At 41.7% G+C, this 16,980-nt stretch overlaps 1 protein-coding gene across 14 annotated transcripts in view; it reads right to left on the reverse strand.

Moving 5' to 3' along the window:
- The window catches only part of PRP39-2 (Tetratricopeptide repeat (TPR)-like superfamily protein), an 80,463-nt gene that overhangs the window by 18,867 nt on the left and 44,616 nt on the right, over window positions 1–16,980 (reverse strand). For 12 of the 14 annotated variants that reach the window (XM_082887359.1, XM_082887351.1, XM_082887350.1 and 9 more), the window contains 2 exons: window positions 10,231–10,383; window positions 10,037–10,153 (listed from right to left, as the gene is read on the reverse strand). In XM_082887359.1, the coding sequence (XP_082743485.1) occupies window positions 10,037–10,153; window positions 10,231–10,383 (270 nt within the window). The remainder of the gene's footprint in view (window positions 1–10,036; window positions 10,154–10,230; window positions 10,384–16,980) is intronic. The other 2 variants (XM_082887357.1, XM_082887347.1) reach the window with 1 other exon arrangement.

The following is a 16,980-nucleotide window of genomic DNA, read 5'->3' on the forward strand; positions in this document are numbered from 1 at the left end:
CCAAAGCCATGGCTCCACACCATTTATCCTGCCAGAATCGAACCTTCTCCCCAATACCCACACGAAAAGTCACCCCCTCCCAAAACTCCCCCTTTCCCAAGCAAATTCCTTTCCACAAGCCCCGCCCATGTGATCCTATCACTTCCTCCGACCGCCAATCCCTCCCACCAACACCAAACTTAGAAGCCACCACCCTTCGCCATAAAAATGCCGCTCCCTAGCAAACCGCCACAACCACTTCCCTAACAAAGCCCTATTAAACTGCACCAAACGACGCAACCCCAAACCACCCACCTCCTTTGGCTGACAAATCCGCCCCCAATCCACCAAGTGATATCTGAAATCCTCTCCACCACCCCCTCACAAAAAATCCCTCTGAAGTTTCTCCAGTCACTCAGCCACAGTAATAGGAATAACATGCAAAGACATAAAGTAAGTCGGAATACTACTCAACACACTTTTGATAAGCGTCAACCTTCCGTCCTTCGACAAAGATTGCCGCTTCCATCCTACCAAACAATGTTGAACCCGATCCAACACGCCATCCCACACCCCCTTTGCCTTGAAACTAGCACCCAGCGGCAGGCCCAAGTAAGTTACCGGTAACGTAGCCACTTTGCAACCTAATACCACCGCTAAAACTGGCAACCGCCCAACCTCCCCCACCGGAATCAACTCCGACTTACTCAAATTAGTCCTTAAACCTGAAACTGCCTCAAAACAGATCAGGACACATCGTAAGAATCCCAATTGCGCCACATCCGCATCACAGAACACCAAGGCATCATCCGCATACTACAAGTGAGACACCCCAATCGTTGACCCTACAGGTGATCCCACCGTAAAACCTATTGCTGGAAATTTGTGTTAATGTATATAATAAGATAATGGCATGTATAGAATATGATAGTGGTGTTGGTGGTAGATAGTGGCATGTATAGAATATGATAGTGGTGTTGGTGGTAGATAGTGGCATGTATAGAATATGATAGTGGTAGATAGTGGTAATATATAATATGTAAATGGCATATAATGGGTTATAATGATGTTTGTAATATCTCCTATATAAGGAGTGTCATTTGGTCTTGTAAGAAAAGAAGTTTTGAATATAACAGAAATATATTCCTTCTTCCTCATATTTTCGGAGTTCTTCTTCCTCATATTTTCTAAGTTGGTATCAGAGCAACAAAAAACACAGCAGCCCTAAAACCATCATAGCCATGTCGGAAGTCACGTCCGAAACCACTTCAACCCCTGCCGCTGCCATTCCGGTGAAAACATCCAACTCTCACTCTGTCCAAATCACCACCATCCGCCTAAATGGTGATAATTTTCTTCGCTAGTCACAATCTGTCCGGATGTATATCCGTGGGCAAGGAAAGATCGGTTACATCACTGGTGATAAGAAGGCTCCTGCTGTTAATGATCCGCTGTTCGACAGTTGGGACGCTGAAAACTCCATGGTTATGACATGGTTGGTCAATTCCATGGAGGAGGATATAAGCTCTAATTACATGTGCTATACTACTGCACAAGAATTGTGGGATAATGTTAGTCAAATGTATTCTGACCTAGGAAATCAATCTCAAGTTTTCGAATTAACTTTGAAGTTGGGAGAGATTCGTCAAGGAGATGATTCCGTCACCAAATATTTCAATTCGTTGAAAAAGTTGTGGCAGGATCTTGACATCTTCAACACATACGAATGGAAATCGGTTGACGACTGCAACCACCACAAGAAAACTGTGGAAGACAGCCGTATTTACAAGTTTCTCGCCGGCCTCAACATTGAGTTCGATGAAGTGCGAGGAAGAATTATTGGCAGACCTCCTCTCCCATCCATTGGCGAAGTATTTGCCGAAGTCAGAAGGGAAGAGAGCCGAAGGAGCGTCATGCTTAAGAAAAAAGGTACTGGTGAATCAATTGAAATTTCTGCTTTAATTAGCGATGCTGTGGCCAACAAGGCTGCAAATTACCAGCGCAAGTTTGATGATAAGCCACGGGTCTGGTGTGATTTTTGCAACAAGCCTCGCCATACACGCGAAACGTGTTGGAAGATCCATGGCAAGCCTGTCAACTGGAAAAGCAGCAAACAAGGAGAGAAGAATCGTGGCTTTCCTACCGCTAATGAAGCCAATTCAGGTCCCTTCAACAAAGAGCAGATTGATCAACTCTTAAAGCTGATAAAATCCAACTCCTCATCCGGTGCTCCTAGTGTTTTGTTGGCACAAACAGGTAGAAATCCTAAAGCCTTCTCTTGCCTAAACTTCTCTCCGTGGATCATAGATTCCGGTGCCTCCGATCACATGACTAGTTTTTCCCATTTATTTAGTACCTATTTCCCTTGTTCTGGTCATGACAAAATCAGAATAGCCGATGGTAGTTTTTCACCTATTGCAGGAAAAGGATTTATTAAACTAACTGAGAAAATTAATCTCAATGCTGTTCTTCACGTCCCCAACTTAGCCTGTAACCTTTTGTCTGTCAGTAAACTATCTAAGGATTCTAATTGTCGTGTTACATTTTTTGAATCCCATTGTGAATTTCAAGACCAGAACTCGGGGATGATGATTGGGCGTGCTAGGATGCTTGAAGGTCTTTTTACTACTTTGATGAAGTACCTGTTAGTAATAAAAAAGCTCAGAGCTTTAATAGTACTAGTTCAATCTCTGTTCAAGAAAAAATAATGCTATGGCACTATAGGCTAGGACATCCTAGTTTTCTTTATCTGAAACATTTATTTCCAGAATTATTTAAAGGGATTGATTGTTCTTCTTTTCATTGTGAAAGTTGCATTTTTGTAAAATTTCATCGCTCTACTTATTTGCGAAAACCTTACCAGGCTTCCAAACCTTTTTATTTGATTCATAGTGATGTTTGGGGCCCTTCTAAAATCACTACTCTTTCTGGTAAAAGATGGTTTGTTACATTTATTGATGACCATACCCGCTTATGTTGGATTTATTTGATGAATAAAAAATCTGACGTGAAAAATTTATTCACAAATTTTTACAATATGATTGAAAACCAATTTCAAACCAAAATTGGTATTTTACATTATGATAATGGAACAGAATATTTCAATGAGCAGTTGGGTGAGTTTTTGGAAAAAAAGGGGATTTTTCATCAATCTACATGTCGGGATACCCCTCAACAAAATGGCATTGCAGAACGAAAAAATAAACATCTACTTGAAGTAGTAGCACGTGCTATAATGTTTTACATGCATGTTCCTAAATATTTATGGGGTGAAGCAATTTTAACAGCCTCTTATTTGATAAACAGGATGCCTACAAAGGTGTTAACATACAAAACACCTTTTGATTGTCTCAAAACTTTTTTTCCTGACACGAGGTTGTTTTCTGATTTACCCGCCAAAGTTTTTGGATGTACTGCCTATGTTCATGTTCCCAGTCAATTTCGTTCAAAACTTGACCCCCGTGCTATAAAATGTGTTTTTTTGGGTTATTCCTCAAACAAAAAGGGGTATAAGTGTTTCGATCCTCAAACCAAAAAATTTCATGTGAGTATGGATGTGTCATTTGTGGAAACAAAATCCTATTTCCCCAACACTTCTCTTCAGGGGGAGACAAGTGGAGTAGAAGACCGTTTTTGGGATATTTCTATCCCACTCCCCAATGTCATTTATCCTACACAAAAACCACATCTGTCTGATAATGATCACTTAGGAGAACCAAGTTCTCTGGTGCCTAGTCAAGAAGATTATTGTTTAGGGGGAGAAGTACTACAAAATGATCTAAATCCTGAGCTTCAGGTTTATACTAGGAAGCGATTTCATCTGAGGAATAATGACCCGAATGTCCATCCTAATGACCCGAATGTCCACCCGAGTTCTGGCATCGAAATTTTAGGTAATCCTATTCCTTCTATTTCCGACCTTGATGTTCCTATAGCAATTAGGAAAGGTGTCCGAAATTGCATTAAACATCCTATTGCAAATTACCTCTCCTATCAAAGACTGTCTAAAAACCATAGAGCTTTCACATCTAGGATTTCACACTTGTTTGTTCCAAGGAATATACAGGAAGCATTGGATGATCCGAATTGGAAATTAGCAGTCATGGAGGAGATGAATGCTTTAAGGAGAAGCGATACTTGGAAGATAGTTGATCTACCCAAAGACAAGAAAACAGTTGGGTGTAAATGGGTGTTTACGATAAAATGTAACGTAGATGGAAGCGTTGAGAGATACAAGGCGAGACTGGTGGCTAAAGGCTTCACTCAAACTTATGGGATCGACTATCAGGAGACGTTTGCTCCTGTTGCTAAAATAAATTCCATCAGAGTACTGTTATCTCTTGCAGTAAATTCAGATTGGCCTCTACATCAACTTGACATTAAAAATGCATTTCTCAATGGTGATCTTGAAGAGGAGGTGTTCATGAGCCTACCGCCGGGATTTGAGCAGAGACTTGGAAGCGACAGAGTATGCAGATTGAACAAGTCATTATACGGACTCAAACAATCACCAAGAGTGTGGTTTGAACGCTTTGGGAAGGCAGTTATCAGTTATGGCTTCTCGCAGAGTCAAGCAGATCACATAATATTTTATAAACATTCAAAAAACAGTAAAATTGCAATTTTGATTGTATATGTTGATGACATCATTTTAACTGGTAATGATGAAGCAGAGTTAGCAACCCTCAAAGAGAAACTCGCAAAAGAATTTCACATTAAGGATCTGGGAGCCCTCAAGTATTTCCTCGGAATGGAATTTGCAAGATCCAAGGAAGGTATATTCGTTAATCAGAGAAAATATGTTCTTAATCTCCTTGGAGAAACAGGTGTGCTTGGTTGTAAGATGGTGGAGACTCCGATCGAGCCTAACTTGAAGTTACAAGCTGCTAAGGCTGAAGAAGTCAAAGAGAGGGAACAATATCAGCGACTTGTAGGGAAATTGATTTACTTGTCTCATACGCGGCCTGATATTGCCTTTGCAGTCAGCATGGTAAGTCAGTTCATGCACTCACCAGGGGCAGAGCACTTTGAGGCCGTTTATAAGATCTTAAGATATTTGAAAGGAACTCCAGGGAGAGGCTTACTGTTCAAGAAACATGGACATCTTCAAGTTGAAGTATACACAGATGCAGACTGGGCAGGAAGTGTTACAGACAGGAGATCAACATCCGGATACTGCTCCTTCGTAGGTGGGAACCTAGTTACATGGCGGAGTAAAAAACAGAATGTGGTAGCTAGAAGTAGTGCAGAAGCAGAGTTCAGAGCTGTTGCCCATGGAATCTGTGAAGTAATGTGGATTAAAAGAATTCTTGAAGAATTAAAGCTTTCTCACCCGACACCTATGAAGGTCTATTGTGACAACAAAGCAGCTATATCTATAGCTCATAATCCAGTTCTACATGATCGCACAAAACATATAGAAGTGGATAAACATTTCATCAAGGAGAAAATCAATGCTGGCATAATCTGTATGACCTACCTTCCAACAGGTGAACAATTAGCTGATGTGCTAACGAAGGGACTACACAAGAAGCAATTTGATAAGCTGACTAGCAAGCTGGCTATGGAAGATATCTTCAAACCAGCTTGAGGGGGAGTGCTGGAAATTTGTGTTAATGTATATAATAAGATAGTGGCATGTATATAATATGATAGTGGTGTTGGTGGTAGATAGTGGCATGTATAGAATATGATAGTGGTGTTGGTGGTAGATAGTGACATGTATAGAATATGATAGTGGTGTTGGTGGTAGATAGTGGCATGTATATAATATGATGGTGGTAGATAGTGGATGTATATAATATGTAAGTGGCATATAATGGGTTATAATGATGTTTGTAATATCTCCTATATAAGGAGTGTCATTTGGTCTTGTAAGAAAAGAAGTTTTGAATATAACAGAAATATATTCCTTCTTCCTCATATTTTCGGAGTTCTTCTTCCTCATATTTTCTAAGTCCTATCAACAAACCTTCATGCACAGCCCTAGACACCAGTCGACTAAAAGCCTCCATAACTAGAATAAACAGCAAGGGGGGTAATGGATCCCCCTGCCAAAGACCCCAAAAAGTCTGAAAGAAACTTGCCGGTGAACCATTCACCAAAACAGACATCCGCACCGTGGAGACACAGAACTTCATCCACTGACACCATGTTGTCCCAAAACCCATCCGAGCCATAATATAAAGCAGGAAATCCCAATTTACATTATCGTAACCTTCTCAATATCCAGCTTACATAAAAAACCAGGTCGCCCTTCCCGAATACGAGAATCAACACACTCATTAGCCACCAAAACAGCATCCAGAATCTGCCGCCCCCTAACAAAAGCATTCTGGGACTCAGACACCACACCCTGCAAGACACCCCGAAGTCGATTTGCTAACACTTTTGCCACCAGCTTATACACACTCCCAAGCAAACTAATAGGCCTGAAATCCCTCCCATCCTCTGCCCCCCCTTTCTTCGGAATTAAATCTAGGATAGTCGCATTGAAACTTTGCGCAAATTGCCCAGTCGTGAAAAAAGCCTCAAACACTGCCATGACATCCCCCTTGACCACACCCCAACAGTGCTAGAAGAACGCCAACGTGAAACCATCTGGACCGAGGGCCTTATCACCACTCATCATCTTCAAAGCCGCAAACACCTCCTCCTCTGAAAAGGCCCGCTCCAAACCCTCCTTATCCCCTGTAGAGAGAACATCAAACAAAACCCCACCCAACCCCGGCCTCCATGCCCCATCTTGGCCCCGAAACAAGAGCTGATGAAAACCCACAATGCTTCCTCGAATCTCGTCGTCCGTAGTCAAATCTCTCCCATCCACCTGCATTCGCACAATCTGATTGGCCCTCCCATGACCGTTTGCCATCCTGTGAAAAAAGTTGGTATTTCGGTCCCCCTTTTTCAACCACAAACAACGAGATTTTTGTCTAAAACATATTTCTTCATCCGAGCCAAACAAACATAGTCCTGCCGTGGCACCTCCCTTCTAGCCACATCCACCTCTAGAAGCCCATTAGAAACTTCCTGCACATCTAAGGACTGCAGTATAGCCACCACTTCTGCTTTCTGAACCTCCACCCGACCAAAAGTCTCCTTATTTCACGCTTTCAAATCCCCTTTAAGAAGTTTTAATTTCTGAGCCAACATGCAACTAGGAGAGCCACGAACCAAATAACTACTCCACCATCTCTGAACCGTCTCTACAAACCCCTCCGACTGCAACCATATATTTTCAAAGCGAAAAGGCGTCGGCCCACTACAAAACCCACCACTATCAAGCATAATAGGCCAGTGATCAGACACTGGACGGGGTAATCGGCATTGCACAACCTCCGAAAAGTGCTCCTCCCAACCACTAGTAACCAAGAATCTATCAATCTGGGACATGTGATGGCCATTAGACCAAGTGAAACCCCCCCCCCCCCTTAAATAGGCAAATCAACTAAACACATCTCATCAATAAATGTACAGAACCCCCGCATTGACCCCTTTGCCCTACTACTCCCTGTTCGCTCTAACGGCCATCGAACCATATTAAAATCACCCCCACAGACCACGGCTTGGACCATCGATGCGCAACATCCATCAATTCACCCAAAAAAGCACTCCTCTCCGAGCTTCAAACGGGCCCATACACCCCAAAAAACACCCAACGGAAATTGTCTACCACACAATGTAAAAGACAAGATACTGAAAATCCTCCCAACTCCACATCCTCCTTCACCACCACTCTGGTATCCCAACAAAGAAGAACCCCTCCTGACATGCCCACAGCCGGCAAATATGTCCACTCCACAAACCGACCACCCCAAACCTCTCACACTACTTCTCCATCCAAAGCCTCTATTAGTATGTTACTTCGCTAAAACTATCACAATTTGTCCCTTTTTTCCCCACTTTACATTGGTGTTAAATGCCAAAATATTGTATGCAAGTTCACTTGCTTAATTAATTAATGATATTTAAAGTTATCCTTACTTTCTACATGATGCATCAAGGATATGTGTCACAAGTTGACCTTTTGTGCCAACTCTGTGATGCTTTGAACATGTGGTGGCATTTGGAGTGTTCCGTCAAGGCTTGTAGGAGTGCCCATGCGTGTGGCATTGAGATCCCAACTCAATGGGTTGACAACATAACATGGCCTGGAGGCCCAAGTTGTCCAACGCGTGCATGTCAAGTAACACGCCCAGTGCCGAGCACGCACCTGCCCAAGCTTGCACGTGATACACATCAAGCATCCCGATGGGACATTTTGGCTAAACCTGCTGGGGCAGAACATTTCGAGGATCAAATGACGAAATTTTGACATGAGATTTTTACTGGGAACTAATAGAGTTTTGTAGTTTCCCATAATTGAAGATTGGGATTTTTCATAACTTGTGAAATTAATGAAAAATCATTTTGATTCCTCAAACATAGTGGATGTTTCTTACGATTAGCAAAGGGTTTCAAATGCTATAATGAAGGGCATGGTGTGCTACAAATTGTCTCCCCATCCAAGAGTGGACTCCAAATAAGCAACCTGAGGCAACCTAGGGGTGGGCCTTTGGCAGTCAGAGGGGTGTCTTAGGTCTCAATGTGGGTTTGGGAGCCCCTTGGACTGTGTCATGCGGGGCGTGAGTGTTGAAACTGCACGTGGCTCCTAGGTGTGATGTTTAAGACACACACCCACTATGTAACGCATCCTAACTCATGCGGTGTCGTCCTAGACCGAATGGGCTATCGAGGCGCAAACAAAGCATCGTGTGCTAACTCACGGACATGTGTTTGGGTTCAACTATGCACATGGGGGTCCTGTGGCCTAAAAGTATGTGGTGCAGTGGCAACGCCACTACTTGTGGGAACATTTGCAATGAATGAAGCTCAACCATCATGCGAGGCACCTTGTGCTAAGCTTGTAACGAGGCACAATGCTATTAGTGAGCTATGGACCAACACTGCCTTACACATGCAACACGCAAGCGCAACACCTTGGGCGCGCAATGACCCTTGGTGGATGGTTTAGGATGTCAAAGTGTGCATGAGGAAAAAGTTGTCGGTGCACAACAAAAGACCCTATACATGCGTGGAAGCTTGTCAGCTAGGTTGGGGGCCTAAGCTAGCGCATAGTTGGGAAAACCCTCATGGTGGCTGAATTGTGGGCAACACTTCTGTTGTGTGCAATCGTGTGGCAAGGAACGCCTTGACGACATTGGTCCCTTCGGCGGGGCGAGTGCCTTGCTCAAGGGTGAGCTTAGTGTAGTGAAGTAGTCGGTTGGCAGTAAGGATGCGCAACTTGAGGCAAGAATGCCAACAGGGCGGCACTTGAAATGCAGGACTTCTTTCATGGAGTAGTTCTTGTTTGACAAAGCACCTACAAATGTCAGGTCGAGTGAATGGTATGCATACTCGAAAGAGTCAAACTGTGACAATATGTCAATTCAACAAATTCTAAAAAATTAGGGTGTTATGTTCTTATCAAAGAAGAAAGCAAAATATTAAGAAAATATTATTCTATTTATCCTCACAAATTGCTAAGCAAGAAATGCTACAATTCGAATTTCTTAAAATTTATGATACATGACTTGAAGTCTTCGATACTTCAAAATTAAGTATCTGATACGTATCCACGACTATCCAAAGAGTATCAGTATCCGATACATATATGATACGGATACGTCTCCCTTCTAGGAGTATACGTGCTTCATAACTACTAGGCTACTGTACACTACAGACATAAACTAGGTTGCAAACCCATTTTTGCATGTGCGCACAATAATGATACAAGAAGATAGCAACTTCTGAACAGAGAGACATGGTTCTAAAAGAAGCAATCATGTTAATGCAACTGCGCAAGTAAGTACAATAGAGGAAACCTAGAAAGCACTATCACCAGAAAATAGAGTGAAGCATGCATCATTTCATCATCAGCAAACAGTTTTGGAAAGTAAAGTAGATCCAATTGATAAATAAATTTATAATGGAGAGAAAACTACAAGCCAAAATCAGTAATGAATAGCCAATTTACAATTTCCTATGCTAAAGAAATGCTTATGAATGACTTTATTACCATATATTTAAGACGAGCAAAATGAATATATAGAATTGGAACACTTTGCAACTTCTGTTTTTCTGCTGCCATTTCAAGTGCTTTCTCATATACATTGGAAGCTGCTGCAAAATTTCCCTGACAATTTTGGACAATTTTAACTAAAACTCCTTACTCCAGATCTACAAAAAAAATATATAGAGTTGATAATATACCAATCGTTTTTCCATATTAGCTTCTTTTACTACTTTTTCAATGAAGTAGGAACTGAATTTATTATCAGACCAAAGAAATGCACCGTGCGCACCATCTCTGTCTCCTATTTGCTCCTTAAACCGGGCATTGAAAAGATGAATCGCTGGCACATTCTGCAACAAATGCAAAGGAGGCCAAAATCATGTCCAATCATTTACAAAATCAATTCAGAAATAAAGAAATCAACGAAGTTTCAAAGTGACATGATCTTGTTTACAGAAAACCACAGACAAATGAAGATTTTGCAGTTATTCAGCAAATCTGAATTATATTACTTCAGGCTAGATATTTCAAATTCCACATCATCCACAAAAATAACATTCTGCAGTCAGTGAGTTATGTATTGTTAAGTGTATATCAAGCTATCTAACACTTATAACATGATATTTTCTGTAAAGATTACATAAACAATTATTCAACTTAATTCAAGACTTTCAAGTAGAACTCAGAGGACGTGGCATTAGTTAAGTCTAACCCTGACAATGTCCAAGAGCATGCAAATTTTGGCAACCCGCCAACATTCATGCATCCAACTTTGATGTAGTGCTTGTGGAGAAAGAAGAGTTTGTGAGCTTTTAAAGGTGTTGAAAGTTTGACTGTTAGGATGAAGGGTATAGTACTTCACGTATTTTTCACTTAAGGAGACCTTTTTCTTTTGTAAGTTCTTTGTCTTTTTGGGGAAATTTGTCCGTCCCTGCAGATATATAGGAGGTTCATTCTTGTGTTTTTGTGTTTGTTTGTTGTATACGACCTGTGTACACAGTTACACCCCCTTTTGTCAGTGCTTTTTAAATAGAAAATTACCTTTGCTTATAACAAAAAATGTTCCAAGAGATCACAATTAGGCCCCATGAGTTTCTTTAATTTGCCCTTAATCTTATTCACCTGATCTACATCATAAAGGGATGAGGAGTTGTCATTTTTTTTTCTTCTAATTTTTAATTCGTTGGATGAAGCTAAGAACAATCTTGTAGAAGATTAAAACACAGTTGGTTAGGAAGTGCAAGCTTGAAATTTGAAGAGTGACCCCTTCTTTCCATGTGTTATGTATTCAAAAGGAAAAGGATTAGTCATATGCTTGGCATGAACTTGTGAAGACACTTACACAAATGACATGATCTACAAACAACAGGGCATTCTTTGGCATGTAATTGTTATCGCTTTCATTTCTCTTTGTTTCCCATTTCTCTCTCTCTCTCATTTTTTTTTTTGGGGGGGGGGGGGGGGGGGAGGCGCTGGATGCAGCTTGTCAACCTTGTGTTGCCCCTAGGTGTAAGATTTCTGAAAGCTTTTCTGTATATTCAATTGTGTTTCAATACAATGTGTACATCTAATATATATATATAGCAATTTTAGACCTAATCCTAAATAGGAAACAATATTCACAGAATAAACCTAAACTAATATTATTCTCACACCCCCACTCAAACTCAAGGTGTTTGGGCAGAAAACACTGAGAGTTTGCCAAGAAGAAATTGAAACTGAGCAGTGGAGTGAGTCTTGGTAAAGAAGTCAGCAAGCTACAAAGCCAAAGAGACGAAAGAAAGCGAGATAAAGCCAGACTGCAGATGCTGACGAACAAAGTGACAATCAATCTCAATGTGCTTGATCTGCTCATGGAAGACAGTGTTATGTGCAATCTGAATAGCACTGCGGTTGTCACAATAGAGGGAGGTCGGAGAAGACTGAGGGACGCCTAAGTCAAAGAGAAGACAACGAAGCCAGACAACTTCAACAGTAGCATGAGCCATAGCATGATACTTAGCTTCAGCAGTAGAACGAGCAACAACAGTTTGTTTCTTACTTTTCCAAGAGATCAAGGAATCACCAAGAAACATACAGAAACCAAACGTGGACTTGCGATCAGTAATATCACCAGCTCAATCAGAATCAACATAGGCCATCAAATCTAAAAAGGAAGTAGAGAACAATAGTAAACCCTAAAAGATAGTATCTCGGAGATAGCGAAGAATTTGAACCAAGGCAGCCCAATGTGTGGAGCGAGGAGCAGAGACAAACTGGCTAACCACATGAATAGCATAGACAAGATCAGGACGAGTAACCGTCAGATAAACTAAGCAACCTACGAGCTCTCGATATAGAGTAGGATCATCCAGAAGAACACCATCGGTAGTGTTGAGCTTTACATTAAGCTCAATGGGGGTATCAGAAATCTTAGTGTCAATAAGACCAACACGATGAATAACCTCATTAGCATACTTGGCCTGAGAGAGAAAGTAGCTCTTGGGAGAAGAAACTACCTCAATACCAAGAAAATACCACAATGGGCCCAAATCCTTCATTTCAAAGGTGTGGAAAAGATGTTACTTGACCTCAGATATAGCAGAAGAGTCAGAACCAGTGATGATCATATCATCCACATACAGTAATAACGCAACAAATCCAGCAAAGGTGTGGAGAAGAAATAAAGCAGAGTTCTAGGCACAAGGACGAGACCCAAGCTCAGTAACAACAGTCTGAAAGCGATTATACCAAGCACGAGGAGACTGCTTCAAACCATACAGAGCACGCCGAATGCGACAAACCTGTTCAGAGGAATGGTGAAAGCCAGGGGGAGGATGCATGTAAACCTTCTCAATGAGATGGCCATTAAAAAAAGCATTCTTAACATCCATATGATAAAGAGGCCAAGAATGAACAGCAGCGACAGAGATCAAAGTAGGGACAGTAATCATCTTGGCAACAAGAGCAAAGGTCTCCTCATAATCAATACCATACTCCTGTGAGAAACCTTTGGTAACCAGATGAGATTTGTAGCGCTGAAGAGAACCATCCAAATGAGTCTAGACTTTGTAGACTCATTTACAACTAACCAGATTCTTATCAGCAGGCAAAGGAAACTCCCCAGTACTAGTTTTCTATAAAGCATACAACTCATCCTCCATAACTTGAACACAATGAGGATCCCGACAGGCCTCTTTGTAAGACTGAGGTTCTGAAAAAGAGTGAATAGCAGACAAAAAAGTACGATAGAAAGCAAAAAAAACATGTATTAGACCAACCCAACCTGTTTGAAGGATGACGCGCTCGAGCAGGATATCGGTGTGTAGCAGGATTAGAGTCGTCAGAAGCAGAAAGATCAGCAACAGGGGCAGAGACAACCGGTGAAGGAGGAGCCTTGCAACAAGAATAAACTAACAACGGAGGAGGAGAAGAAACCGAAGGAGAAGCAGCTAGAGGTGAAGTAGGAGGAGACGATGGACCAAGCTCAGGAGGAACTATGGAGATGTACTCATCAAACGGGACCTCAGAAGGAAACAGATCAATATGAACCAAATCCTCTTTGAAAACTGGGGCGGTGAGAAGAGGAAGATAAAAGTAAGGTAGACGTTTGAGAAAAGAAACATGACGAGAGACATAAAGACGACGAGAAACAGGTTTGTAACACCAATAACCTTCCTGAGTAGGACTATAACCCAAAAAAACACAGAAGACAGACCAACTTAAACACAGTCTACTTTTCTCCATAGTCTGTAACACCAATCGATCTCCATAGTCTGCTTTTCTCCATAGTCTGTAACACCGATCGATCTTCATAGTCTGCTTTTCTCTTTGTTTCTTGTAATGTTTCCAACTTAAACACAGTTAAATATAAAAAAAAAAAACAAAAAAACAAAAGAAACAAAACAAAAACAAAAATTATGAGTTCTTAATTCTTATGCTTTCATCGTGGTAGTTGGGTCTTTCCTTCTACTATTATCTTCCTAGTTTGTGATTGGTATTGTGTTTGAGAGTTAACTAGTAGAGTATCCACAGAAGATTCCCTTAGTGAGTCCACTACTTCTCAGCCACCTAAGAGCAAGAGTTCCATGATACCTCCTACTATGATTGATAATCTCAACCCTGGCCTTAAGATCACCACCTCTCTATTTAATGGTCAGAATTATCTAGCCTGGTCGCAAAGTCTGACTATTTTCTTGAAGAGCAAAGGGAAGATGGAGTATGTTGATGGACGGATACAGGCACCCAGTACCACGGATCCTAGTTATGACCATTGGGAGATCACCAACTCCCTAATCATGAGGTGGTTGATACATTCTATAGTACCTGAGATTGGAAAGGGCTACTTGTCTATGAACACTGCCCAGGATATTTAGGAGGCTGTCGCCAATACTTACTCCAGGAAGGGCAACTTCTCATAGGCTTTCAAGTTACGTCACTCCATTGAAAGGTCAGTACAAGGTGAGATGACTATCCTCCAGTATTTTACCTTCCTTAGCAATGGGTGGAAGTGCCTTGATCACCTTCAGGATTACAAACCTGTCTGTCCCACTGATTCTGTTGGTCACCGAAAGTTTGTGGCGCAAGAGCGGGTCTTCAAGTTCTTTTAAGGCCTAAAGGTGGAGTATGATCCAGTTCGGAGCAAAGTACTTGGCATAGATGTGCTTCCTTCTCTCCAGGAAATCTTTGCTTTTGTGCATAATGAGAAGAGTCGCCGCTCTGCGATGCTTTCCTTCTGCTACTATTGACCGCTCAGCCTTGGTGTCTGCACCTCCTCACGATACTTGTGGTTCTCGTCCTTCCTCTGAGAAGGATAATCTTTTATGTGATTATTGTCGTAGACCATGACACACACGAGAGATTTGTTGGAAGCTGCATGGGACTCCCTTTGGTGGCCAAGGCGACCGTCATGGTACTTGAGGGGGTAGGTCTAGTGAGTCTAGAGGCGCGGGGCCAATGCTCGGGTACATCTTTCCAACAATGTTGAGCCACCATCTTTATCTCCGGTTGTCTCTCTTGCTACTGATGTTTCGGAGTTATCTACCTCGGATTTTGAGATTGCTCTTCGTCACCTGCTAGACCGTTGAGCCTCCACTTCTGCTACAAATGCACTCTCTTCTTCCTTTGCCAAGTTAGGTAACTTGACTGCCTCCCCATGTGCATTGTTATTGTTATCTCATACGACTGTACCCTGGATTATTGATTCTAGTGCTTCCGACCATATGTCTGACTCCTCTAATTTGTCCTCCGAGTATAACCCCTCCTCAAGTCAGGAAAAAGTGCGTATTGCTAATGGTACTATTTCATCTGTGTCAGGGAAAGGTTTAATTCATGCCACCTCTTCTCTTCTTTTGTCCTCTGTAGTTCATGTTCTCAATTTTAGTGTTAATCTTTTATCTTTGAGTCGGATTACTCGTGATTTAAATTGTAGCGTAACATTTTTTCCTAATCATTGTTTTTTCCAAACCATTATCACAAGGAAGAGGATTGGCAGTGGTAAAGAGGAACATGGTCTCTACATTCTGGATCAAATAGACAAGCTAGCTCATTCATCTATCCAGTCACCATCCACCAAGGACGACATTTGGCTGTGGCACCATCACTTAGGCCATCTCTCCTTTTTATTACTTAAGCATTTATTTCCTTCTGTTTTTGAGAAAAATAATGTGTCTCATTTTCAATGTAAGTCATGTCAACTTGGAAAACAACACCGAGCCTCTTTTGCTCCATCTATTAATAAAGTTCAGTTCAATTTTCTTTGATTAATTCTGATGTATGGGGTCCATCCCGTTTTGTGTCTGTAAAAGATCAAAAATGGTTTGTTACTTTCATTGATGACTGCTCCAGGGCCACTTGAGTATATCTGATGAGAGATAAGAGTGAGGTGTTTTCCATAAAATGGTTTGTACTCAGTTTGGGGCGGTTGTCCAAATTCAAAGTTCTAATAATGGAGGCAAATATATTGACTCTGGTCTTGCCAGTTATTTCACCACTCATGGCATTATCCACCAAACTTCCTGCACTAATACCCCTTAACAAAATGGTGTTACCGAATGCAAAAATCGCCATCTCCTTGATGTGGCCCGTTATCTATCATTTGAGATGTGGGTTCCACACTCCTACTGGGGGGAAGCAATTCTCATTGCCCCGTATTTAATTAATCGGCTTCCTACCCAAGTCCTTCAAGACCACACACCTCTTCAAGTCTTGTCAGGGTCCTCCTCTTCTAGGTTCTCCATTCCTCCTAAGACCTTTGGCTACGTTTGCTTTGTCCATAATCATTCCCCTACTCGTGGTAAATTGGATCTTAAGTCTCTTAAGTGTGTTTTTTTGAGTTATTCTGCCACCCAAAAGGGTTACGAGTGTTGTCATCCTCCCACTAGCAAATGGTTTGTCTCCATGGATGCCACTTTCTTTGAGTCTCAGCCTTACTTTCCGACCTCCCCGGTATCATAGTCATCCCTTAAGGGAGAGCCTTGGTGTCAAGAGATTCCTGTTCCACTTCCGCCAGTGGTTGCAACGATAGAGGATGATGAGCCAGCAGTTGTTGAGGAAAAAGAAGCAAGCAAAGTTTATATCAGGGACAAGAACAGACATCAAGTTCCCTGGATGCAAGAGACTACTTTCCCTCCTCTACTATCAACTTCTTCTCCGGATGAGTGTCCAGAGTCACCTCCCTCTCCTAAGAGTCCAAGTAATTCTGATTCTAGTGCTCCTATTCCTGAGTTTTCCGATCTTGATGTTCTCATTGCTAATAGGAAGGGGGTTAGGTCATGTACTCAGCATCCTATTACTAACCATGTCTCTTATTCTAATTTGTCTTCCTCATATAAAGTCTTTCTGTCTAAAGTGTCTTCTGTGAGTCTACCTACCAATTTTCAGGATGCTCTCTCTATTCCTAAATGGAAACATGCCATGATGGAAGAGATGAGAGCTCTCAGCAAGAGTGGCACTTGGAAGTTAGTGGA

The sequence above is a fragment of the Camellia sinensis genome, chromosome 9 (genome assembly GCF_055761805.1).
Source record: "Camellia sinensis isolate YWXY chromosome 9, ASM5576180v1, whole genome shotgun sequence".
Taxonomy (NCBI): domain Eukaryota; kingdom Viridiplantae; phylum Streptophyta; class Magnoliopsida; order Ericales; family Theaceae; genus Camellia; species Camellia sinensis.